This window comes from Amphiura filiformis, chromosome 11, assembly GCF_039555335.1.
Source record: "Amphiura filiformis chromosome 11, Afil_fr2py, whole genome shotgun sequence".
In the NCBI taxonomy this organism is placed as follows: Eukaryota; Metazoa; Echinodermata; class Ophiuroidea; order Amphilepidida; family Amphiuridae; genus Amphiura; species Amphiura filiformis.
In genome coordinates, this window is record NC_092638.1 from 64,392,424 (window position 1) to 64,420,088 (window position 27,665).

At 37.7% G+C, this 27,665-nt stretch overlaps 2 protein-coding genes across 4 annotated transcripts in view; one reads left to right on the forward strand and one right to left on the reverse strand.

Annotated features, from left to right (window-relative positions):
• Window positions 1–5,969: 5,969 nt before the first annotated feature.
• Window positions 5,970–27,665, reverse strand: part of LOC140165147 (protein CASP-like) — an 85,696-nt gene continuing 64,000 nt past the window's right edge. For 2 of the 3 annotated variants that reach the window (XM_072188587.1, XM_072188586.1), the window contains exons 12-18: window positions 25,129–25,265; window positions 23,495–23,570; window positions 23,118–23,215; window positions 18,257–18,376; window positions 9,050–9,193; window positions 8,111–8,256; window positions 5,970–7,144 (exon numbers count right to left, since the gene is read on the reverse strand). In XM_072188587.1, the coding sequence (XP_072044688.1) occupies window positions 7,054–7,144; window positions 8,111–8,256; window positions 9,050–9,193; window positions 18,257–18,376; window positions 23,118–23,215; window positions 23,495–23,570; window positions 25,129–25,265 (812 nt within the window). In that variant the 3' untranslated portion in view covers window positions 5,970–7,053. Of the gene's footprint in view, window positions 7,145–8,110; window positions 8,257–9,049; window positions 9,297–18,256; window positions 18,377–23,117; window positions 23,216–23,494; window positions 23,571–25,128; window positions 25,266–27,665 lie in introns of those variants that run through there. The other variant, XM_072188588.1, reaches the window with a different exon arrangement.
• LOC140164165 (uncharacterized) lies at window positions 10,174–18,263 on the forward strand. Its single transcript, XM_072187407.1, has 4 exons — window positions 10,174–10,904; window positions 11,758–13,352; window positions 14,900–15,164; window positions 16,125–18,263. The coding sequence occupies exons 1-4, from the start codon at window positions 10,632–10,634 to the stop codon at window positions 17,715–17,717; spliced, it is 3,726 nt and encodes a 1,241-aa protein (XP_072043508.1). The 5' UTR covers window positions 10,174–10,631; the 3' UTR covers window positions 17,718–18,263.

Genomic DNA, 27,665 nt, shown 5'->3' on the forward strand with positions numbered 1-27,665 from the left:
TGTAATTTTGAACAGTTAGATGGGAGTAAGGAATTGTAACCTCTTAATTGTGTCGCATGTCCCGCCTTATTTCTGGAAGTCTTGTGAACCCATGTTTTGAGGTCACACCCCTTTGGAGTCATGACTAACAGTTTGGGAATCTCTGCATACAAGCAAATGGTTCCAGTTGGTATCTATACACCCCTTTGGAAGAATGACCTTAATCTCCTGCACAGGGTGTGTGAATTTTAAATGGGATTACCTGAATGCGATCTACAGCTACACCCTCAGTAAGGATTTCAACTGGAATACTAGTACCCCTATGGTTTCCAGGCATGAACATTTTTAAACCCAATTTCAGTTTCACTACTCACTTTTTGCTCGCTTTCAGATTTTTGTAAATACAATTCTCAATTTTTTCCCACAATTTTGTATGAGTGGTTATTCTCTTGCCTGTTACAACTCCACTCCAAAGACATACAGGAAAGGAATTGGCCATTCCAACTGAAATCCATACACCCCCTACGGAAGACATGACCTTAATCTTCCACACAGGGAGTGTAGATTTCAAATGGAGTCACCCATTCAGGTAGCCCCATTTGAAATTCACACCCCCTGTGTGGGAGATTAAGGTCATGTCTTCCATAGGGGGTGTATGGATTTCAACTGGAACAGCCTACTGATAATCACAGACCACTTTGGCACATGTATAAAGGAGCAGTTGGTACATTCAACCACACTGATATTTTTCATGCTAATCATAAGAAGCCTACAGGAGCATTGTACACAGCAAGTCCAGTAAGAGTAGCACCATTTTAATTGCTGCCCTATCAAGATAACCCCAACACCACTATATTAATTTAAAAAGTTGAGAAATAAATATTAAGAAAGAAAATGTGCACTCAATATATCATGTTTTGCATACTTATGAATACCAGATAAAAACCATTCCTATATACAAGTGTATAACCTGTCATGTGTCGTGAGGCACTGAGTACAGGTGACCATGGCAATAGAAGCTATGCACTCATATACCCAAAGATTACTAACTCAAATTACACCATATGTAGCGCTATGGCCATCTTGGTTTGTTGCTCATGGAGGGCAGATAATGTACCTCCGGCATTTATTGACAAGAGCCGAAAATTAAACGATAATTTGCATCTTTAAGCTCAAGCATTTCAAGGGTTTGCGCATGCAGCGATTAGCCCGCATGTTTTGACTCAACACGTTACATGCAGATTACACCACACACTCTGAATTTAAGTTTTTTTGTGCGCCTCGAAAAATAATCCCGGGATACATTAAATGGCCTCCATTAGCGACACACAAACATGGCGGAGTTGGTACTCTTCGATTCTACCTCATTGATAACATCATCCTCTACAGTCTGTATAATAAATAGGGACAGCTTAGGGAACAAACCAAAAGTTTGATGCATCATATCGTTATGAATTCGGCAGATGGCCGAATCCGGATTCGGCTTTTGGTAAATTCATTTTATGCATGCATTACTTTTGAATTTGAGAACAAGGGATCAATACTTAACCCATAGAGGGCAGCATTACCGACTTTTTAACGGTTATCGACGTTGACCGTACTGCGATGCACCGTTAGCTAACCATGTATACCGCCCTCTTATTGGTCCCTTGTTCTCAAATTCAAAAGTAATGCATGCGTAAAATGAATTTACCAAAAGACGAATCCGGATTCGGCCGTCTGCCGAATTCATAACGATATAAATGAAAGTTTTGTTAGGGCCTACAGGGGTAGATATAGAAACTGACAACCATGGAGCAGGTTGGTAGTTTTTCCTGTTAGCAAGAAAAGGATCCAGAAATTTTAATGAAAATGGCTTTTCAGTAGAGACAATCTAGCATATGGTAAACCAATTACTACAATTAATTCCAACATCAAATAATAAATAACAATATGAAACATTATTTTGTGGTGAGGTATATTATTTATTAATAATAATGTAAGTGATTAACTTATTTTCTATCATTTTTTATGTACAGTTAGATCAAATTTGTCAAAAGGAATCATAACCTCTTAATTATGTGGTGCATGTGCCCGCCTTATTTCTGAAAGTCTTGTGAACCCAAATTCTGAGGTCACACATGTTTGGAATCATGATTAACAGTTTGGGAACCCTTGCATACAAGCCAATTGAAATGGGCTGTTCCAGTTGAAATCTATACACCCCCTATGGGAGACATGACCTTAAGCTGCCATACAGGGAGTGTGAATGAAATCTACACCCTCTGTGTGAAACTGATTAAGGTCATACCTTCCATAGAGGCCTTGCATGTGACGTATCATCCCGTAAATATGGCGGACTACTCAAATGCATTCAACAAAAGCATGATTGCAATCTACCGTGACAGCTCGTCTCACACACATAACCCTGCACTACGATCAAATAGGTCGATGACAACATTTGATTGAATGGACTGCACTCCGCCATAACTACGGTGAAGGACACCGGTTCAAATCCTTTGTTTGGAGCCAATCGATAAACTCATGCAAGGCCTCTATAGGAGTGTATGGATTTCAACGGGAATACTTATGTATTACTACCCTATGCTTTACAGGCATGAGCATTTTTAAGATTTCCAGAATTCAGTTTTTTTACTTCTCATTTTTTGTAAATATAGTTTTTCCCACAATTTTGCATGTTACAAAAAAAAACAAGAAATGATACAGGAAAGGCATTGAATATTGGATATTCCAACTGAAATCCATACACCTATGGAAGGCATGACCTTAATCTTCCACACAAGGAGTGTAGCTTTCTAATGGAATTGAAATTCCCTGTGTGGGAAATTAAAGGTCATGTCTTCCATATGGGGTGTATGGATTTCAACTGGAACAGCCTACTGATAATCACAGACCACTTTGGCACATGTATGAAGGAGCAGTTGGTACATTCAACCACACTGATATTTTTCATGCTAATCATAAGAAGCCTACAGGAGCATTGTACACAGCAAGTCCAGTAAGAGTAGCACCATTTTAATTGCTGCCCTATCAAGATAACCCCAACACCACTAAATAAAATATAAAAAGTTGAGAAATAAATATTAAGAAAGAAAATGTGCACTCAATATATCATGTTTTGCATACTTATGAATACCAGATAAAAACCATTCCTATATACAAGTGTATAACCTGTCATGTGTCGTGAGGCACTGAGTACAGGTGACCATGGCAATAGAAGCTATGCACTCATATACCCAAAGATTACTAACTCAAATTACACCATATGTAGCGCTATGGCCATCTTGGTTTGTTGCTCATGGAGGGCAGATAATGTACCTCCGGCATTTATTGACAAGAGCCGAAAATTAAACGATAATTTGCATCTTTAAGCTCAAGCATATCAAAGGTTTGCGCATGCAGCAATTAGCCCGCGCTCTTGATTATGCACAGAACACAAACAACCACACACTTTGAATCGAAGTTGCAGGGTGCATAGCAAAATAATCCAGATACATTAAGTGACATGCAAACATGGCGGAGTTGGTATACTCTTTGATTCTACATCATTGTTTGCACTGCAAAAAAAAAGATAACATCACCCTCTACAGTTGGTATAATACATAGGGCAGCTTAGGAAACAAACCAAAAGTTTGATGATATCACATAAATGAAAGTCCTTTTGTTAGGGGGTCAAAAAGTCTGATTAAGTTTGTAAAAAAGTATCGGTGAAATTTTATCAGAAATTAATTAGTTACAGGGGAGGAAGGGAGGGAGTAGTCAGCCTCCTGATGAAAGGATTTTGTTTATAGAACATCATCAAACTTAAGGTTTGTTCCCTTATCTGGGTTCCGTCAGTATGAGAAAACAATAAAAATATGATATCGTTGTTATAGGCAGGAAAAACATGTGTCATTGGCCCCTGAACATGTTTAAAGCAAAACCTCTGATGTCACCTGTTGGCAGTTTTGTTGTAAACATGTTCAGGGCCAAAAGCACATAGGAGGGTTTTCCTGCCCAACAACGATATATGATCTCATCCAATCAGCCCAAAGTCAACAATAATGAAATTGGCACAAAATAAAGGAGTTTGCAACCAAGTATGCCACGGATATGAAATTTCAACATTAATAAGCATAACTACTGAAAAGCAAGTTAAAAATGGTTATACCTGATTTTTCAAAATGGCAGACTTTGGTCTGAGTAGGTCAGATCATGTACAGAAGTTGTAGAAAAAAATAAAGGCTTTTACATTCAGATATAAAAATATGTAGATAATGACAACTTAATGTACTTGCATTTCCTACATCTATCCTGAGACTAAAATACCTATTTCAGTCTCAGATCTATCTCAAAATTGGTGATAATTAAATGCAAGTCCAATACATGTATACTGTTAGGTTATAACTATCTACAGGACTTGTCACAAGTTGGTTTGTTTAAATTTTATTTAAAACTACCCAGGGGAAACAAATTAGAAAGTCTCTTCTGTAATGTGAAATTTGGTATCATAGCATCACAGACTACTACAGACTAACCACAAACAGTCTTGGCATTGCCCGATAATTCCATGAAGTGCGACAGGTGGCACTGCTATGCACATACTGCATATTTTTACTCTCCTCCACATAAATGCGAGGACACACAATGCTTTTTTGCGTATAGACGAATCCGACGAGCTAAGTGGTGGTCAGGATTAAGTTGACCATAGTAGGGGGCCATCCACACCAAACTAGCTTTGCTCGTTTGGAATGCGATCCAAGACGCCCACTATCACGAGCGCATTGGAACACTTGCGCCGTGTCACGGGAGCGGTAAATACTGCATGCCTGTGATACTGGTGTCACGTAAAATGGATGGAAGGCCCCCAGCTATGGCCGCCACTGAGGTGTAGGAATGTGTCAAGTCGGATTTGTGTATACGGGATGCCACAAAACACTAGCGTGATTGTGATTGTTAATGGATAGTCTGTATTAGTCTGTGTACAGCATATTCATGCAATCCCATATCTTTATTATATACAAAGTGTACAGTCAGTATTACACAGAACACTACTATTATGGTATAGAATTTCAAAATAAATATATTTATATTTCTACTATCTTACAATGCTTCCCCTTATAACCTATATATGCCTTAAATCACTTTAAAGGAGGGTGGTCAATTTCATAGCGTGTCTGCTTCTTGGTTGCCTGACCAATTGTCACCCACTCCCCACCTTGCTGGTACTCCAGTCCCTTCTGATATGAGCAGAAATACTGTTAGTATAATAAATGGGTTAACCAAATTTAGAAACATTGGCTTGCAAACAAAACATTTCAGCCCTATATCACAGGTTGAAAGAAAAATATTGTCGGCTTTCCATGTATAGACCAAACCAATGAACCAAGTATTGGTCAGAATTCATTCCGCCATTACTGGGTGCCATCTGCACCAAACTGGTGTTATACCTGGCCAATCGGGTGGAAAAGCGCTGCTTCAAAATCAATCTTATATTGTATTGCATTGTAAACTTTCAGCATCCTTTTGTCACACAGGTGATGGAACACCGTTTAAAATTTCTGCAAAGCCTGCATCATTACACATTTCAGGTGGGATGGCCCACTTTAATGGCTGCCATTGAGGAATCTGATTTGTCTATTCCAAACTCTATGTTTGATGGATAAAAAATGAGGACAAGGGTGTTGATCAAACCATCCTCCTTGAAGTCTAAAATGCATATATTTAAAACAAACTACATTTCCACACACATAAGGACAGCAAATTAAAAACAAAATATCAGGTCATCCTGAAATAAAACCCAGGATCTCTAGGTCAAAGCTTTAGAAATTATTTATTGATTACAACAGGGGGAGAACGGTTATAAAGTATACTGGGAAATTTTCGCAAGGCTTCTATTTTCACACATTAATTTCAGAACCGCACATTTTAAAGCCTGCAAAAATATATTTTATCCACAGGCTTTAAATGTGCAACTGTTTGTCACTGCTAATACATGAAACATTCAAACTGTTCCAAACAAAATAAATGCCACAAAAATATCACGCTATGCCTTGTGCCTTATGGCTTGTGCTTAATTTGTGTCTATTCTTTTGAAATTTACTCTGCTGTGACATGAATTTAATGGAATATCATTGTAAGAAATGTCAAATCACATCTATTCTTCTCACTCATCCAAGATACTTTAAAAAAGCCATCACTTTCAAAACCTAGTAGAGAGAGACGGAAATTACATTATATGTCACTAAAGAAATTGTGAAAAGTAGCTAAATATACTGTAAATAAATGAGATATGCGAGAGTAATGAGTGACAACTAACATTTAAAATGAACACCACAATTTGGATGGTGCAAATTGTTTTACAGAATACTGGATCTCGTTTCCTTTGTTTTAAAGCTTCTGCACTGAATGAATTAATATTTGTTGCCTTGGACTCAATAGTAGCTAGTTACAAATGCACAATTCCTTCAATTTGGTTCAGAAGTAAAGAAATTATCTACGCTATTTCAGATGTTTCCTTCAAATAATTGTCAAAAGACTTAAGACACTTGGTTTTTAACTTACTGCTTTCAATTACTATGGTTCATATACCTTCCTCGAGTCAGTAAAGTAAAACCAAATTTTGAGATTTTCTCAAAAACTGTTAATTTTTGCAGGAATATGTTATGCTAGTTGAATTCCTTGCATCATTTCCTTTCTGAAAATGTATACTTTTATATACTTCTCATCATTACATTTAGAGATACAATAAAAACAAATTCTAAATTACTGACTGAAGAAAGGTATATATTAGAATAAAAAAGTTCTTAAAAAATAGAGGTGCACTGCTCTTTAGCTGATAAGAATCATAATAGATATTCAAGTTTCAAATAATATTTTCTCAGCTAAATAATGTATATTTCAAGTCATCCTTTTAATAATTAAACTATCTACTTTCAAATATTCAAATAGTGGAGCAATTTTTTTTCAATGACAAGGGTTGCAAATTATCAGAAAATTTTAAAAGAGTATTTTTTAAAGTGCATTATCTGAGCATTTGGTGTCCTTTTGTCCAACATAGTTATACTGATAAGACAATACATCCAATTAGTGTCGTCATCCTGGTAGTAGTCCGCCTCCTACATTATCACCTATGTGATCAGCCCCATGGTCTCCTGGATGGAACTGATGCATGTGTTCTTGGAAGCTGAAATGATGCAAAGACAAATAAAAAGGGTAAATGTCAGATCTAAATGTATAGGCCATCGTATACAAGACAAGAAATAGACTTGCCAATCACTATACATACCTGTGCACACATTCCAATGCCATGTCTCTCTTACAAGCTGATGTATAGGCCATCTTATACAAGACAAGAAATAGACTTGCCAATCATTATACATACCTGTGCACACATTCCAATGCCATGTCTCTCTTACAAGCTGATGTATAGGCCATCTTATACAAGACAAGAAATAGACTTGCCAATCACTATACATACCTGTGCACACATTCTGATGCCATGTCTCTCTTACAAGCTGATGTTTAGGCCATCTTATACAAGACAAGAAATAGACTTGCCAATCACTATACATACCTGTGCACACATTCTGATGCCATGTCTCTCTTACAAGCTGATGTATAGGCCATCTTATACAAGACAAGAAATAGACTTGCCAATCACTATACATACCTGTGCACACATTCTGAGGCCATGTCTCTCTTACAAGCTGATGTATAGGCCATCTTATACAAGACAAGAAATAGACTCGCTAATCACAATACATACCTGTGCACACATTCTGATGCCATGTCTCTCTTACAAGCTGATGTATAGGCCATCTTATACAAGACAAGAAATAGACTTGCCAATCACTATACATACCTGTGCACACATTCTGAGGCCATGTCTCTCTTACAAGCTGATGTATAGGCCATCTTATACAAGACAAGAAATAGACTCGCTAATCACAATACATACCTGTGCACACATTCTGATGCCATGTCTCTCTTACAAGCTGATGTATAGGCCATCTTATACAAGACAAGAAATAGACTTGCCAATCACTATACATACCTGTGCTCACATTCTGAGGCCATGTCTCTCTTATAAGCTGATGTATAGGCCATCTTATACAAGACAAGAAATAGACTTGCCAATCACTATACATACCTGTGCACACATTCTGAGGCCATGTCTCTCTTACAAGCTGATGTATAGGCCATCTTATACAACACAAGGAACACCATGATATGGAGGAATATTAAGTAGAGTAGTGCTATGGTCCTTGCTATCTTGTTACCCAGTACAATGCGACTCTGTATAAGATGTAGAGATAAAATAATTTCATTTTTATTTATATCAAAGTAAATAGGCAGAGTGACATATATAGAAAATATCAATATATGACCTGCCACCACGAAATGAGCATTAAGTCAGTAGTTTCGAAATGCCCTGGCTACTGCGTTGGTGGTCTTTGTTTCCTTTGTGAATGGGGGCATGCATGGCAAACAAAGCCATCAACTCAGTCAGCCTGGATGTCTTGAAACTACCATCTTGCGACATTATACTCATTTGTTGCGGCAGGTCACACATTATGATACTATTATGTAGTCTTCAAAAACATTTGGTAGGTGTAAAAGACACTCAGGTAGAAGATAAGTGTAAAAGTCACAAAAGGCATGCTTTTTCATTTCAGCATACTGCAAATGGAACATTGACCAAGCAAAAATAGAGCTAGAAGAGACATCAATTCAATTCACTCCCTACTCCCTCTAAAAACATGCATGTGTACACTAGCACTATTAGCCAAAATGCGTACATGAAATGTACAGGATGCAAGATTTGGCCAAGTTTTCCTATAATCATAACAACTTTACTGTGCACTGGTCTAGTTCACCATCAGGTTTGACTGGTTCATAATAAGATTTAATTGATTGATTGATTGATACATTTAACAATCGATATTGATTGTTCAATTGATGCATATTGAATGATTGATTGCCTGATTACTCATGATCACTTGCTTATTTGCTTGCTTGTTTGATTGATTTATCACTTGATTGATCAGATTGATTAGTTTATTGCATCATAGCATGCATATATACTTACCATGCTGAGAGTGGCTTTATCAAATGGACTTAGATTCATGTACTTTCTTTGTCTTTCTTTTCTACTGAATGAATTGAATGGGTCTAGCCTCTCCTCATACTGGCTGGAATATCGCTTCTCTGTCTCATCGTGTCTGCTGGAACTCTGTGATAGAAAACAAAATACATGGTAATGAATTGAATGGGTCTAGTCTCTCCTCATACTGGCTGGAATATCACATCTCTGTCGCATCATGTCTGCTGGAACTCTGTTTTTCGACAGAAATAAATAAATAAATTTGAAACAGTGCCTGTTTTGTGTCTTTTGTAATAGTCTACTTGTTTTAGTCTTATGAATGAAACGGGATGTTAACTATCCATGCGGGTGTCAACTGCAGACGACAAGTTAATTTTTTTTTTAATTTAAAAATTAAAGAATTGTAAATGTTCATGACCACATTTGGAATCGGTATGAAAAATATGTTAAAATGAGTACAAACAAGCCTAGTATTGGTTCAGTGGTTCTTGAGATAACTCTTTTGAAATTGTGAGAAAATATCTCAAAACTTGGACTTTTTATGTTCAAGCCTATGGCCAGCAAAACCCAGCATGTAGAGCTGGCCTTAACTGGCCATTTAGTCATTTCTTCCATAATCATTTTAATTCACCTTCTGTTGTCTGGTGTTTTCTTTTTATTTAATTACAAAAATATAGTTGAATTGGAAAATTAGAATTGAACTATGTTATCACAAAAATATTCTCAAATCTGACACTTCTTTCCTGAACATATCATAGAAGTAGTAGTAGCAGTAGTAGTAGTGCAATGCTGACACTAACTTCCACGCATGATAACACCTTGGCAACATGCATGCTTCATTGATGACATCAAATTAAAGTTTGATGAACTTGAACATATCTTGCACTCATATTGCATGAACTGCATGAGAGGTGTTCCTGTATGACGTGTGGTACAGCTAGACCCTGGTACAGTAAAACAGAATTAATGAGCCATAACAGAAATAATAATATAAATCTGTGGGTGTCTTTTTGTATTTTGAAATAAAATATTGGACCATTGTTCACTCAGGGTCATGTGCACACAGTAACCAAACAATGTAAATTGGGAATAACTATACAACTGCATCCTACATGTATAAGACCAATACACTGTGGAATTGCTACCAATTCGGATCATTTTTGTGGACGACTCTATGGTGAGTTTTGCCTTCTCTCCAGCACAAAATGGGTAAAAACATTTCCAGGACTTGAAGTACAGTAAGTTTACAGAACTGTATCAGCATAGAACTTTTCTGTTGCCAACTTGCTACACTACTACAGTGTACTTGTAAGATCACAATGGTTTGAACACAATGTCTCAGCACAGTGGTTTGAACACAATGTTTCAGCACAGTGGTTTGAACACAACCTCTCAGCACATGTTTCACTGACTGCTCCTCATTATACCTAAGTGGAGTGAGGCAAACAAATCAAATTCCTTGCCATCAAAGATAATATTGCATTGCTAAGACTAAAACTCGATTTTGTGATATGGTCATGATTAGCGCTGCCTTCATTTAAGCTGTGATCTCACTATCCATCATGTTATGGCTAGTTCATTAGCGGAAAAAATAGATGAGAACTTTCTACAGTGCGGCATCTGTCTTGAACCGTTCAAGAACCCGCGTGCATTACCCTGCCTCCATTCATTTTGTGAGGAATGTTTAGCAAGATGGACGAAGACAAATAAGAAGGATGATTCCAAGGTATTGACTTGTCCAAACTGTATGAGACCAACTCCAATATCAGCAGAGGGGATTGCAGGATTTCCAGCTCACTTCCTGGTTAACAGTTTACAGGATACACTCAACATGGAGAAGGTATGTGACACATGATTTTCATGTTTTTCTTGGCTGATACAATTTACAGCAGACTAAATGCAGGGCTCAAAATACTTTTTTGATCACAGGGGCTATTTTAATAGATTTTATGAAGAATAGCCCTTGTGTATGTACATACTATTAACCATTGACAGATCATCAGGTGCATCACATACTGGTCTTCTTCAATTTTTGACTTTTCTGAGAAAATTAGTATATAGTTCTTTTTTATGGAGCTCTTCCAATTCAACAAATTACAGACCTCAATATTTCCTAAATAATTAGTTATAAAATGTTAAAATTGAACTATTTATGATTTTTACAAAATACCTATTTCACATACTGATCTTGAAAAAACATGCATTTCTAGAAAATCGCAATTGAAAATCATAAATTCATTGTATTAAGTTTACCTTTCTATAAATTAATTAGACTATGGATATTCATGAAAAGGGTTTTAAATTAAAGCATATACTTAACAGATTTATTTAAGTGGAATCTTGAATTATATTTACATATTCAATATTGCTTAAAACTATACACTTAAGTTGTAGTTCTGGGCTGAATACGGCTGATGATGATGATGATGTGAACTAGTTAATTTCCCGATATCATATTTAAAGTGCATTTCATACTGGTCTATCTCAAGATATCGAGATAGACCAGTATGTGATGCGTCTAAAGTCACGTCACCGTTCGCGAAATCGAGATAGACCAGTACGATATAAAATACGACATCGGGGAATCAATTTCCTGGCACGTAAGATAACAGAGATGTGATGACGGAGGTAGAAGTTTTTGAATGACCCTCATATATCAAACATTCATTTTTGTTAATTTCTATTTTCCACAGGTAAAAGACCTCTCAGCAAAGTCATGCGACCAATGCGAAGAACCAGACAAAGCAGCGGCTGTATACTGCCAGGACTGCAAGTATTATTTGTGTGAGTCTTGCCACGATATTCATGAAGCATGGAAAGGCAATAAGAGCCATACGGTCTTGACAGGAGCAGACATGTTGTCTAGGAAAACAAGTGGTAAAGAACAGTACTGTACAGAGCATGATAATGTGGAACAGAAGTTCTACTGCAAAACTTGTGACAAACCCGTCTGCCAAAACTGTATTGACTCAAAACAGCACTGTCGTGATCATGATACAGTTACTCTGCAGCAAGCAGCTGACAACAAGCTGACTGGATTAAAGGACCAAATGAAGAAATGTAATCAGAAGAAAGAAGAAGTTCAAGATGCTATAGATAAGATTGAGGAGATTGAAAAGGAGATTATCAGTTCTGCTGATGAAATCAAATGTGAACTCAACACAAGGAAAGTGGTTTATGTACAAGAGGTAGAAAATGTCTTTAAAAGTGCTACAAGTGATGTTGACAGGTTGAAGACAGAGCATATCAACAAGCTTGCTGAAATAAAATACTGTCTGAATGGAAAAATGATGCAAATCAACAGCATCAAAGAACAAGGTGAACATTTGGTGGCAACAGGTTCCAATTCAGAAATTGTGTCCAACTGCACATCTGACATGTCATGTTCCTTTCAAAAGGTCATTGACCTTGAGGTCAATGAGGTAGATGAAAACCTGCATAAATTCACACCCAATGTTCCAATGCCAGTGTTTACTTGTGTGGTTGGTTACCAATGGAAGCAAATAGGTCAGATATCTGTATCTGATTCTCCAAATGGAATTGCAGTAACTTCAGATGGAAAGATGGTGGTATCATCATCAGGTTGTTTCTCAAACTCAAAGGTTCAAGTGTATACTTTGTCTGGCAACATACTACACACATTTCAGCTATCTTCTTCATGTATAAGTATCACTGCTGGTGATGTATTTGTGTTCCCTACTTCCAATTCATGTAAGCTTTACAGTAACAAGTACAAGTTACTTAAAGAACTAGAAATAAGGGATGTACGTAATGAATTATGTACAGCAGATGCAGTTACTGTAGATAAAAATGGGCACATTATATTAGGAATGCATAAATTTATATTGACTGAGCCAACTAATACAATATCAATCCATTCTCCTGATGGGAGAGTCCAAGCCTGCTTTGCACCATCCATTTCACCACAGACTCTTGCTGTAACATCTAAAGAGGAGATTGTTATTGCAAATAATTTTGCAATTGGATGCACACTTCAATTATTTGACTATACAGGCAAACATCTTCACACCATTGAGCCTCCTCCTGAAGTCACTGAATGGAAACCCACGCATGTCTGCTGTAGTACAAAAGATGATGTGTTTGTGATGAATCAGGGTGATCCAAAGGCTATATATAAGTATGCAGCAGGAAGAGTGTACATGGGATGTGTGACCACAGAAGTCAGTTACACATGGGGTATTGCTCTCTCTCATGATGATCAGAAACTCTTTGTTGGAGATAGAAAAGACAAGTCAAACTATGTCATCAAGATATTCCAGGCATCATAAAAGGGAATATTCAAGAACTTCAATGGATAAAAGTTCAAAATATTCCAGTGTCAATGAGACGAAAGTGAAAACAATTAATCGAAAATAGGCACAAATAGATAGCAAAATTTGTAAGAATGCACATTATATCACTTATATACAGGCAGATATGCTTGACTGCGTAAAGGTTAAGGTGTATGCCTACATTACAGGCTGACATGTCCATCTTTCTTTCTAAGCAAATTGGGGTCAGCACTCCTGCTGACATGTACAGAAATACTGTTAACCTTCCCAGCAAAAGCCGGTACTCATTTAAACTTGGATGAAGTGAAGCAAACAGGATTATGAGCTTTGCCCTACGACATAATACATTGATTGCAATGCGACTCTAACCCATGACCCTATGATTACAGGTCAGATCACTTAAAGCCATAATGTATGAATTCTGTCAAATTTCAATTTTTTTATTCTTTACCAAAAATTATGAAATAATATTAGCAATAGCTGTCAGTAAGGATTTCTGATCATTTGAAGCTGAGGTAAAATGAAAGAAACCCCACTGGCTATCTTGACCGTTTAACATGGAGCTTTATGGAGGATTCAATGTCATAATTATGACATCAATTTGAAATTGTTCTGTAGTCCTATAAACACAACAAATTTGGCTGATTCTATTTCAGTTAAATTGCGACATGTGTAAACATTACATATGCCAAAATATCAAGGAAAAAAAAAAAAAATTAACCAATAATGGTTTTAACCACTAAGCCAGTATGCTCCTAGATAATTGCAATATGACCAATGTATATACACGATTCTCCTTGCTGCTGTACATAAACCCAGGAAAATAAATGGTCAAAAACCTCTTCACTATCAATATTAAATACAGTGTCTTGTGCTATAATAAATCTCAATTTTCAAAAATCTCAACCTCTTCCCCATACATTTGGGCTATAATTTCATTTAAAATCCACACTATGAATTTGAAATAACACATTAGGCAGCTTCCATAGAGGTAGGATGAGTTTCAAATAGAGTTGGTTAATATTTGAAATTCATACTCCCCTGTGGACGATACTTGCAAAATGGAGTGTGGAATTTAAATGAATCAGCTTTGTCTACACATTAGTAAGTATCAATGTCAGTACAAGAAATTTAAATTAAATGTTATATCACAAAAATATTCTCAGATCTGACTCTTCCTGATCATGCCATACTGACACTAACTTCCATCCATATGATAAACACCTTGGCAACATGCCACATTTATGACACCACATTAAAGTCTGATGAACTTGAACACTCATATTGCATGAACTTCGTACATGCATGGGAGGCGTGACTTTCTTGTGTATGTGTGGTAATATAGCTAGACCCTGGCAAAGTAAAACAGAATTAATGAGCCATAACAGAAAGAAAAAGATATATCTCATATGCATGCAGTAACCATAGTTACCAAACAGAACTGTTGCTAGCTTGCTATACTACTTGTGATATTATAACAGGATCACAGTGGTTGGCTAGCACTGCATTGATTACTTCATATTATCTGTCATGTTATGGCTAGTTCATTAGCCGAAAAAATAGACGAGAACTTTCTTCAGTGCGGCATCTGTCTTGAGCCTTACAAGAACCCGCGTGGACTACCATGTCTCCATTCGTTTTGTGAGGAATGTTTAGTAAGATGGGCAAAGACAAATATGAAGGATGACTCCAAAGTATTGACTTGTCCAAACTGTATGAGACAAACTCCAATACCAGCAAAAGGGATTGAAGGATTTCCAGCTCACTTCCTGGTTAATAGCTTACAGGACACACTCAACATGGAGAAGGTATGTGACACATAATGGGCTATTCCACTTGAACTCCATACACCCCCATGGAAGACATGAGGTGAATCTCCCACACAGGGAGTGTGAATTTCAAATGGAGCTACCTGAATGTGCCTATGTGGGTGATTAGGGTCATGTCTACCATAGGGAGTGTATGAATTTCAAATGGAAAAGCCCACTGGTCTACACATCCCTAATTAAAGAAAAGACTTCCACAGAGGGTGTATGTTTTTCAAATGGAATTGGCTAGTGTTAATTATTTTGAAGTCCATACTTCCCCTGTGTATGGCTTTGCCTAAACCTTCCACAACTGGAGTGAGTATTTTACATTGAAATCACCCCATTATCTATTTGAAACACATACTCCCTCTGTGGAAGACTTTATCTAAATCTTATCCATGATGAGTGTGAATTGCAAATGGAACAACCCAATTTACATTTACAATGGGTTAAATGCAGGATTCAAAATATTTTTATGATATACAAGACATATTTTGAAAAAATTGTTCTTGTGTGCAGGAGTGTAGCCAGCTTTCTTGGTGGGGGGGAGGCAAAATAAAAATTTCAGTGGCAAAGACAAAAAAACATTTCCCGGTTTGCATCATTTTGACCCTGTATTATCGGTGAGATATAATACATTTAGAGAGATTGCCCATTTAGAGTTTTCCAAGTTTCCACAAAAAGGGGCTTTATTCATACACATGATCACATTTTTAAAGCTTTTTCCATTGAAAAGTTGCTTCAAATAAACACCCTTGCAAACAATTCTACCCCACGTATTTATTAGGTACAATACACTCTGTCATTTTTGGCCTTATCAGTGTTGCATTTTACCATGCTGATGAATGATTCATTGGCACCGAAACACAGCAATCATGATAGACCTATACAAGTGGTAGGAATATTTATACAAAATTTACTTGTAAATCTATATCAAACTTTCATTTATATTTAACACAGGTAAAAGAAGATCTTTCATCAAAGCTATGTGACAATTGTGAGGAACCAGAAAAAACAGCTGCTGTGTACTGTCTGGACTGCAAGCATTACTTGTGTCAGTCTTGTCACAATATTCATGAAGCATGGAAAGGCAATAAGAGCCATACGGTCTTGACAGGAGCAGACATGTTGTCTAGGAAAACAAGTGGTAAAGAACAGTACTGTACAGAGCATGATAATGTGGAACAGAAGTTCTACTGCGAAACTTGTGACAAACCCATCTGCAAAGACTGTAATGACTCAAAACAGTGGTGTCGTGATCATGATACGATTACTCTGCAGCAAGCAGCTGATTACAAGCTAACTGGATTAAACATGTTAAAGGACAAATTGAAGAAATGTACAACGAAAAAACGAGAAATTGAAGAGATTGAAGAGGAGATTATCAGTTCTGCTGATAAAATCATATGTGAACTCAACTCGCGGAAAAATTATTATGTGCAAAAGGTAGAAAATGTATTCAAAAGGGCTACAAGTGATGTTGATAGGTTGAAGACAGAGCATATCAAGAAGCTTGCTGAAATAAAATACTGTCTGAATGGGAAAATGATGGAAATCAACAGCATCAAAGAACAAGGTGAACATTCGGTAGCAACAGGATCTAATTCTGAAATTGTATCAAACTGTACTTCTGACATGTCATGTTCTTTTCAAAAGGTTATTGACCTTGAGGTCAATAAGATAGATGAAAATCTGCATCACTTCACACCCAATGTTCCAATGCCAGTGTTTACTTGTGTGGTTGGTTACCAATGGAAGCAAATAGGACAGGTATCTGTATCTGATTCTCCAAGAGGAATTGCAGTAACTTCAGATGGAAAGATGGTGGTACCAACATCATCTCGTTACTCTTCGATTCGCTCAAAGGTTCAAGTGTATACTTTATCTGGTGCCATACAACATACATTTCGGCTATCTTCTACATGTATAAGCATCACTGCTGGTGATGTATTTGTGTTCCCTACTTCCAATTCTTGCAAGCTTTACAATAAGAAGTACATGTTACTTAATGAATTTGAAACAAATGTAGAAAATGAATTATATACAGCAGATGCAGTTACTGTAGATAAAAATGGGCACATTATATTAGGAATGTATAAATATAGGATGTTGGATGAGCCAATTAATACAATATCAATCCATTCTCCTGATGGGACAGGCCAAGACTGCTTTGAAACACCCATTTCACCACAGACTCTTGCTGTAACATCTAAAGAAGAGATTGTTATTGCAGATGGTGAATACACACTTCAATTATTAGACTATACAGGCAAATGTCTCCACACCATTGAGCCTCCTCCTGAAGTCACTGAATGGAAACCCACGCATGTCTGCTGTAGTACAAAAGATGATGTGTTTGTGATGAATCAGGGTGATCCAAAGGCTATATATAAGTATGCAGCAGGAAGAGTGTACATGGGATGTGTGACCACAGATGTCAGAAACCCTTGGGGTATTGCAATCTCTCATGATGATCAGAAACTTTTTATTGGAGATAGCAAATTCAAGTCTTCAAAATACATGTATTTTGTCAAGATATTACAGGCACCGTAAAAAATAAAAATTCCAGAACTCCAGAGGATAAAAGTTCAAAATATTCCAGTTTTTACTGAGAGGGAAGTGAAAACAATTAATTGGAAGAAGTGCACATTTTAGACTCGGACCCAAACAGAGGTGAGTGAAGGAGGCCATTTATATCCCAGCCGCCAATCTGGACCTCAACAAAGACTTGGGCTGTCAACCCCTTCTCTCTCCCTCCCTTTTTTGGATTGGCCCTATGCCTGCACATTCGTAAGCAGATCAATTCCAGTACAAGATGAAGAGCTGAGTTCTATACATTTTAGGTTAAGATATTCAACTGGGGGTGTGGACTTTAAATGGATTAGCCCTGTCCACATATTAGTAAGTAGATTCTTCCAATACAAGATGCATGGCTCGAAAATTGGGGAATTTGGGAAGCTCCTTCTCAGGAAATGTTGGTGTTTGGAGGGAAATTCTGGTATTTGGAGGAAAATTGTGGGAAATTTAGTTTCCTTCCCAGGAAATAAAACATTTTTTCAAGCCCTGACAAGATGAAGAGCCAAGTTCTTTACCTTTGATGATGGGTAGCTTTGTAGGAATCTAATCTTCTCATATAACTTGACATTATCTGATCTCAGGTTATCCACTTCATTCCTCAGGATCTGAACTTGTTGTTGCTGCTGTCGACTCTCCTGCAAAATTGTAAAGTTATAAATACATTAGGCTTGAGACATTAATATCATGTCATGTTTTACTATGAAACTATTACCAAGCGGTCAACCAGTATTATTATATAGATGTTTGGTGACTCTTGTACAAGTTTGTTTATAGTTGTATATGCCAGCATCATTATCATAGCTTATCATCTTGTATGCACTATCACTATGTACTGTCAACTGTGCCAAATTTTGATCATTTGTGTGCATTTGAACTAAGTATTTTGCACTTTGCCACATCATGAGACCATTTCTCTACGGAAAGGACTCGCTTTACAATTTGCGGAAAGGTGTGATAAACAAGCCACTCAGCAAAACACTATGGAACTCTCTTAAAGACTTGAAAATTGCAAAGAGAACAAAACAAGGCTGTAGGGGTGGACGTCATAAACAAAGACCTATTAATGTTGTGACTTCCAATCGGGTAACAACGGAAAGCGTCACCAACAACCGATCGTTGCTAAGAACAGTTAATCACCACAATCTTCATAAGATATCATGCTCAAATAGATCGAATAAACTGAGGACAAAGTTTGCTTCTTGGAACTCACGATCAATCAAGAATAAAACCACTCATCTATGCGATCTAATAATATCGCTGAAACTTGACATTTTAAGCGTCGTTGAAAGTTGGCAAACGGGTGATAATAGAGACAATCATTCTATTGCTGATTTCAAAGCTACTCTTCCGGGCTATGATATTTTTTCTGCACCAAGGATTGGAAGAAAGGTGGCGGCATTTGCGTTATCTACCGCAGAGAATTTGATATCAAAGCTAATGATGTTCCCGCTTTCAAATCATTTGAATGTGTTGATTTGCTCATCACATCAACAGATCATTCGCAATTCAGACTGATCTCCATTTATCGCCCACCGCCGTCAAAGGAGAATCGTCTCACTACAAATCAGTTTTTAGATGAATTTTCCTCGCTGCTTGAAACAATAGCTGTGTATCCTGGTCGCCTAGTAATAGCAGGAGATTTTAATTTCCATGTCGACGACTATAACGACCGTGACGCATCTCGTTTCCTCAGCATCCTCACATCTGCTGGTCTCAAACAACATATTTCGGGAAGCACGCACAAGAAGGGTCACACGCTTGATCTGATAATTTCGCGTGACACCGAAGCTCTTGTTGTTAATCCCTATGTGAACCACGGCACTAAATCAGATCACTCAGCTGTTAGATGAACTTGACATTTCACGACCAAAGTTAAGCAAGCAGTCTGTGACATATAGACCGCTCCACACATCAATTATCAAGATCTTCGCACAGACATTCTTTCCTCAGATCTTTCGAATATGACTGAGAATGATTGTAGTGGACGTCACTTCTCTTGTTGAAAACTACAATAAAACCCTTCGCGAACTTTTGGACAAGCACGCCCCCGAGGTTGAGCGCACGATATCTCCCTGCCCTCATGCGCCATGGTACACTGATAGAGTGCGTGATAAAAAGAGGGAAAAGCGCCAAGCAGAAAGAAAGTGGATGAAATCTGGTTTGCAGGTGGACAAGGATGCTTTTCGAGCAACATGCACTGAATATCAAATGTCTCTCGATAAAGCTAAGACTGAGCATTATCAAGAACAATTTGCTGCTGCTAATCAAAAGCAACTCTTTCGCATCGTCGATAAACTTTCTACTGATTAAGACTTCTGATGCTCTCCCATCTCATGACTCTTTGGAGTCACTGAGCCACCAGTTCCATGACTTCTTTGACACAAAGATAGACAAGATCCGCCAAAAACTTGATGATGCTGAACCACCTCCTATGTCCATCGACCTACAAGACTCTTGTACTGCTAGCTTTCAAGAATTCCAACCAATCTCCAATGAGCCAGTGCGTAAGATCATTATGGATTCTTCGAAATCGTCTTGTGCTCTTGATCCTATGCCAACTCGCGTGCTTGCTTCACCGGAACTTTTAGATGTCATTGTGCCTATTATCACGAAGATCATCAACGCATCTCTCTGTAATGGTGATATTCCATCTGTGCTGAAAGAAGCTCTCGTTAGACCTCTGCTGAAGAAGCCCAACCTCGATAGAGACGAACTCAATAACTATCGTCCCATTTCCAACTTACCGTTCTTATTCAAGACTCTTGAGCGGGTTGCTGTCCAACAACTCCAACACTATGTTGCTGAAAATGGACTTCATGCTAAGCATCAGTCGGCCTATCGCAAGCATCATAGTGTTGAAACTGCTCTTGTGCGTGTTACCAACGACATTCTGCGGGCCGTGGACTCACACATAAACATGTCGTCGTTGCACTGTTAGATCTATCGGCGGCATTTGACACGCTGGACCATGATGTTCTTCTAACTCGCTTCAAAGAACGATTTGGTATAAACGGAACTGCTTTCCGCTGGTTAACATCGTACTTCACCGGACGCAAACAGTGCATTGTTGTAAATGGAGTGCGTTCGATCCCACGGACAGTTATTCATGGAGCACCTCAAGGCTCAGTAATAGGACCGATGAGTTTCTCGTTCTATTCGTCCCCCATTGATGATATTATTGAAGCACATGATCTTCAGAGCATGATGTACGCTGATGATACGCAAGTGTACCTTACCTTCAGATCTGATGAGTCAAACACCAGCATCGCCCGCATCGAACGTTGTATTAGTGACATCAAAAGTTGGATGATCACCAACAAGCTCATGCTTAATGACAACAAAACCGAGATCTTACACCTCACTTCTCGGTTTATTCATGATACCGACAGCGTCACAGTGTGTGTGGGTGATGCAAGTGTACCTGCTTCTTCTACTGCACGGAATCTGGGCGTCATCATTGATGATCACATGACTCTGTTCCAGCATGTAAGCAGCATCTGCCGTAGTGCCTCGTTTGCTCTCTACAACATCGGCAAGTTAAGAAAATACCTCGACCAGGCGTCTGTTGAAATGCTTGTTCACTCATTTGTAACTTCGCATTTAGATAGCTGCAACAGCTTGTTATACGGACTTCCTCAATTCGAACTTGATAGGTTACAGAGAATCCAAAATGCCGCAGCTCGGCTAGTCACCTGTGTTAGGGGTCGCGTCCACATGAGTCCCATTCTTCGCCAACTCCATTGGTTGCCGGTATGCAAAGCGGATCATGTTTAAAACTCTTCTTCTGACATTCAAGATCATCCACGGACTTGCACCTCTTTATCTTACTGATCTGGTTACCATCTACACACCGACGCGCTCACTACCACGTTCTTCAAGTCAACGTCTGCTAAAACCACCCCACTCGGTTCCAGACGCTTGCGTATAGATATGGCAATCGTGCGTTTTTCGGTTTCAGCGCCAAAATTATGGAATCAGCTGCCCACTCACATCCGTGCAATAGACTTGATATCTCAGTTCAAATCGGCTCTGAAGACATTTCTGTTCGACAATGATTTATTTTAATTTATTTTTGTGCAATCTGCATCATTTGAACTTTGACTTTGTGCATTGAGCCTGCTTTGTATATATTCTGCTGCAGGTTTTTAACATATTATCTTGTGTACTTTTAATTAATGCCAGTGTGTATTTCATATATATTTATGTGTAAACTGTACGATTAAGGTATTAAGGGGTTTTTAGTAATGTATTGGTTTTTGTCTTACTTTTGTTCAGCGCCTTGAGGTGTATGCGTAAGGCGCTATAAAAATGCGGTTTTGTTGTTGTTGTTGTTGTTATATACTTAACCTGATGTAATGCTCCTTTCATTTTACATAATTGCTGCATAAATCTCCTCTACCCAGCAATAAAATGTTCAAAACTATTTTTTGATCAGGAGTATTTCAGTATTTTTTTTTTATTTGACACCTCCATCCTGTTTTATATAATCTCACATTTTGGGGTCAGTGCATGATATTGTAGTCATAAATGACATTCTGAGCGAAATTGAGTTGTGAAAGGATTATGCAAATATATGTAACCCATTTTACAAGTCTAAGAAGCAGTTAACTAAATTTAAAAGTAAAAGACAATAAATAAGTAAAAGAATTGAAACACAAAAATGCTCTCTTGTAAAAGTTGAGAGTAACGCCATATTGGATTTTGCAGTTGTAGATTTGAATCCTATGCGCAAACCTAATCATACGTGGCATATACACAAGCATAGCAGCTTAATTTGTCAGTATGCTGACGGCACAACCCCGTAAATGCATTGATTCACTGCAAAATCCAACATGGCATTTTTTTTTAAAACTTGAGATAAGACACACTATAGATAACTCAAGCCATTGAATAATGCAACCATCTACTGGTTGGGTTCCAACCATGTATAGAACATAACTGCACTTCTTGATAGTCAGATCATTTCATAACTGTCTGTGTGGTTTTACTTTCCCATGTTTTTTATATTGTATTAAGAATTGCGGATCAGCATTAACTTAATCCTGTGTGCCAGCTTGTAATCTTTGAGTGTTTTTATCTTATTTTATATACAGTTTTCAGGAAGAAAACTCACCTTTTCAGTTAGCTTCTTTCTTGTTCTGCTGTGTTTCTTTTTTTCCCCCATCCTTTCTCTCCTTGTTCAGCGCTTTGATAAATTTTAAAGGCGCTTTATAAATACCTTTATGTATGTATGTATGTATACATAACAAATTATGTTTCAATGTATGATACCTATACCTCATCCCTTATTTGTCTGTGTAAATTTTTACCAATTTATTGCTGGAACTTCTCACGAACTCAGGTTGGGAAATCCCTATTGTATAAAACTATGCTTACCGCTTCTAGTTCTTGGTTGCGTAGTCTAAATCTCTCCCTTTGACTTGATACAATAGGTAGCAAGGACTCCGCTGCACCTGTATCACCACTCTGTTTTACTAAGATGAGAATAGATAAAAATATTCAGCAATCAAATTTGATTCATATTTGTTTTTGATTTGTGTAAAATAAGTATGAATGGGTCTCATTATCAGGATCATGTCATTTAAAGATTTACTTGTTTGATTTGGTAGAACAAGAAATAAAATATGATTAGCATCAAATAACATTTATTCAAATTTTCTTTTTTATTTATATTGAAATTGTCATATCATTTTCAGGTCTTCATTATATTTGTTTTCTTTCCTTCATCTTAGCACTGTTGCCTAGCAACTCACCTGGTACAGTTGTGTCTTTGACAGCTTCAGCCACAATCACAGCTTCTGTGTTGGTTGACGGTGGGGTAGCCTGACCCTGAAAGACAAATTCCAAAATATTAATACTGTTAATTATCCAGCTGATCAACATTGATTTATTGTTTATATATTTGTATCATTATTTCATGAACTTTGAAGAAATCAAAATTAAAGTGGGAATTCCAATTGAATGAACGCATCTTTCAATAGCGTGACGATTTTTTGCGTACACTGCGCGATGTACACCAGCGTGTGTAACTGTGCCAACGCACTCATGATTGGTTAGCATTGTATCCAAGATGATGCGTTCGCGTTGTAGTTTGAAATACACGATATAGGATCGCGGTTGGATTGAGTGCAGCTGTTGAAAGCTGCGTTCATTCAATTGACCTTTTCGGTAAATCCCGTAACCCTTTGCGAGTACACCTGAGAACTCGTCATTTGACGTCACGCCGACTTGCAATGCGCAGTAACGATGTTCGATAAACGATGTGCGCATCAGAATGACGAGTTCTTAGGTGTACTCGCAAAGGCTTATGGGATTTACCTAAAAGGTCAATTGGAATTCCTACTGTAAATGGCCTTGAATTTGATATCCAACTGTTCTTGCTCTGTGTAGATACGATAGAATAAATGTTGCGATTATGTTTCCAATACATATAACTGCCAACTCATAAGTTTTGAAACTGTCAGACTTTCATGGCACTTACCGCAGGTGGCTTGACTTAATAACCAATCACAAGCCTTGATTGTGTCCGTTTGTCTGTAATGTGTGTATGTTACGCCGCTCAGCGGCAAGCGGCATGACAGTATGAAACCAGCAAAATTGATTGTCAAGTACTAGAAATGCATTATATAAAAGTTCTGTAACTTCACAATCATTTACACATGACATACAAAAGTACAAATTTTTTGAAAGGACCCTTAGGGTTTTATTTCAGGGATGTGTTGTTCATTTTTGGATATTGGCCCTAACCCTAACCCCCTCAAGTTGTTTGCTCTGGGTGGGATTCGAGCCTGAGACCCCTCGCATGCCAAGCACTGGGTCGGCGACACCTTGCCACAGGTCTTGGGCTTCGCTGGCCAGCGAAACCGTGCCTATAGATCACTTGGGGTGATTGCGTCATCATACCACATGGGATGCATGCACGAACAGCGCATATATCAAGTAGTATTTTGTAGTACTTGGTCCTGTGAGGGTTAAGCGAGCCTACCTAACCCTAACCCCCTCAGGGCTTTTTCGCAATGGGAAGGGAAAGAAGGAAGGAATAAAGAGAGAAAACAAAGAAAGAAGTTGTTTGCTCTGGGTGGGATTCGAACCCGAGACTCCTCGCAATGCCAAGCACTGGGTCGGCGACACCTTGCCACGGGTCTTGGGCTTCGCTGGCCAGCGAAACCGTGCCTATATATCACTTAGGACGATTGCATCATCACACCACGTGGGATGCACGCACGAACAGCGCATATATCAAGTAGTATTTTGTAGTACTTGGTCCTGTTAGGGTTAATTTATTTTAATTATTGACACTAAATAAGGCAAGAAGTGTGAATTTATGACTAAAAAGTGATTTTTAACAAAAAGTTACCATTCTGAAGTGTTTATGAATGGTACATACCTCTCCCTCTCCTCTATAGATGGTAGAAAGTGCATTGACACTGAGTAAATCTCTCTCTAGTTGACTCACTAGTTGCTTCTGTTCATGCATTGTCTTCATGGCTTCTGTGTGCTGTTTCTGAAGCTCTACATACTGGGCTGTAGAAAGATGACAGGTTAAATATGGATAACTACACAGTCAGAAATAGTTGGGCAAATTGTGAGAAATGAGAACGGTACCATAGCAAAAATTGTTTGATACAAATATTCAAAGTTTTCACAATGAACAATTTTCATTTCATAAATAGATATGTTGAGGAATCGCATGATCCAGAGGTGTCATTCAGATTTGAAATATAACATCAAATTCAAATTGATAAGTCTAGAAATTATATTATTAAACACAGAATGTCTCACATTGTATACTGTAAACAGTTTCATTTGTTCGAGGAAAGCTTATGAATTGTGTTTTCTTCAAAACAATCTATAGAAGAGAAAAATATTATAGATACTTCAACTTTTGTTGATACTGCAATCATTGGGTTATTCCAGTTGAAATCCATCCCCTATGGAAAACATGACATTAATCTCCCACACACGGGGTGTAGGTTTCAAATGGAGTCACCCATTCAGGTAACCCCATTTGAAATTCACACTCCCTGTGTGGAAGATTCAAGTCATGTCTTCCATAAGGGGTGTATGGATTTCAACTGAAATAGCTTATTTGATAAAATGCAGATCACAATTATCATGTAAAAATCCTGGCTACAGGCATAACTACTGGCAAATGATGGCAGAACAGCTACACCATAGGCTGACTGAGTTTGGAAGTAACCCCTAATAAAAGCATCAATTTGAAGCTTGAATCTACCCACCTCAAGCCTCGGCATATTATCAACGTTGATTCTATGCCGATGATTGAGGTAAACAAAAACTTGAGGTGGGTAGATTCAAGCTTCAAATTGATGCTTGCATAAAGATATACTGCTCACCTGCATTTTGTATATCACTAATTGTTTCTCCATTGCTTGATGGTTGAGATGCTGCCTTGTCAGGTGATTAAATACCAGATAATATCACAGACACATCTGTATGCTTGAATATATTCAGCATGTCAAAAACTGTTATGGTTGTTTTGTTGTTTTTGGATTTTTTTTTTCAAATTGTTTTGAATTTTTCATGGCAAATAATAGCATTTTCTTGAGCAATTGTGATGAATTTGGCCCCTTCCAGATTTTGGCAAATTAAAAATGCCCTAATCACTTATTACAGTTGGATAGCAGCTTCAGTTTGCCCAAAAATACACTCCTAAAAAGATCATGCCTAACAAAGATCCCAGAACATGAAAGGGAAACTTGCAGACTGACTTGTTTGATGCTTCACTTGGCTCAATACCACTTTGAGCAATAGAGTATCGTTATGAGTTTGAGAGAATGCCAAATAGCAATATTATTTGTCTTTTGCTAAATTCCTGTTGCAGATGTTATGTTCTGCATTCATTAAGTTTTGATGGACCTTTTTGTCACTTGGATGAATACAAAAGCAATTGAAATTTGCTGAGATGACACTTGAAGATGGTGCATAATAGTTCCACAGGTTTGTTATGCCAAAGGCTAGTCTAATGCATACTTGATCTGAACAGTAATCATCATATTTTGCACTTTCTCCACCAATATATGCATGTTACTATCCACATGGCCATGAACAATGTAATCCCAGTAGAAGCATAAAAAATGAAATTGGTAGGAATAAGGTCTGGATTTCCCTCCTTTTTTTGGAGGCTAAAATGACCCTAAAATATCACTGATAGCTTGAATAATCTGGCAAATGGATGATTTTTTGCAAAATCAATGAGCAAAACATGGATAGTGCCTTAACTTTAAAACATGGCATTTGTTGCATACAGTGCCATGGGGGATGCCCCTAACTCCCCCCACCAGTAAAAACCCAAAATGATGAAAACTTTTCACTTTTTGCAGCAATTGTGCAACATTTGCTGATTTTTTGTTCCCCTGAAATTCCTTTGCCCCCATGTCCCCCAAGGAATTTCTTGTGCCGCCACTGGTAGTGTACTACTAAATAAGGCCAAAAAATAAATTGCTTGGTTGCCCTTCCAAGACAATAATTTGGAGGGTCAGTAGGTCCATCCCATTTTTTCTTTTTTTTTCATGGGCTCTTCCTCCATTTTGAAAAGGCTAGAATTGACAAATACGTGATCATTTTATGGTAAAAATTTGTTGTTGACCGCACAACAAAGGGATTATGTCCCTGAAAATAAAACATACTGAAAACTATACTGGAGTCCTTATATATTACGTATCACCCAGAAATAAAGGAAGACAACATCATGTATTTATCTGTTCAATGCATAATTTATTGATGATGGATTGTATATCACTTCACTACAAGCACTAACAATATACAAGGGGCAAAATCTTCCATTTTCGCTATAAAGCGCCCTCTGGTGTGGTGTCTCATCTGACAAGCTCACAAACTACGCTTATCAATGGGATAATTTACTGTACAGAGGTAATATGTAAAATGTTATAATTATATCTA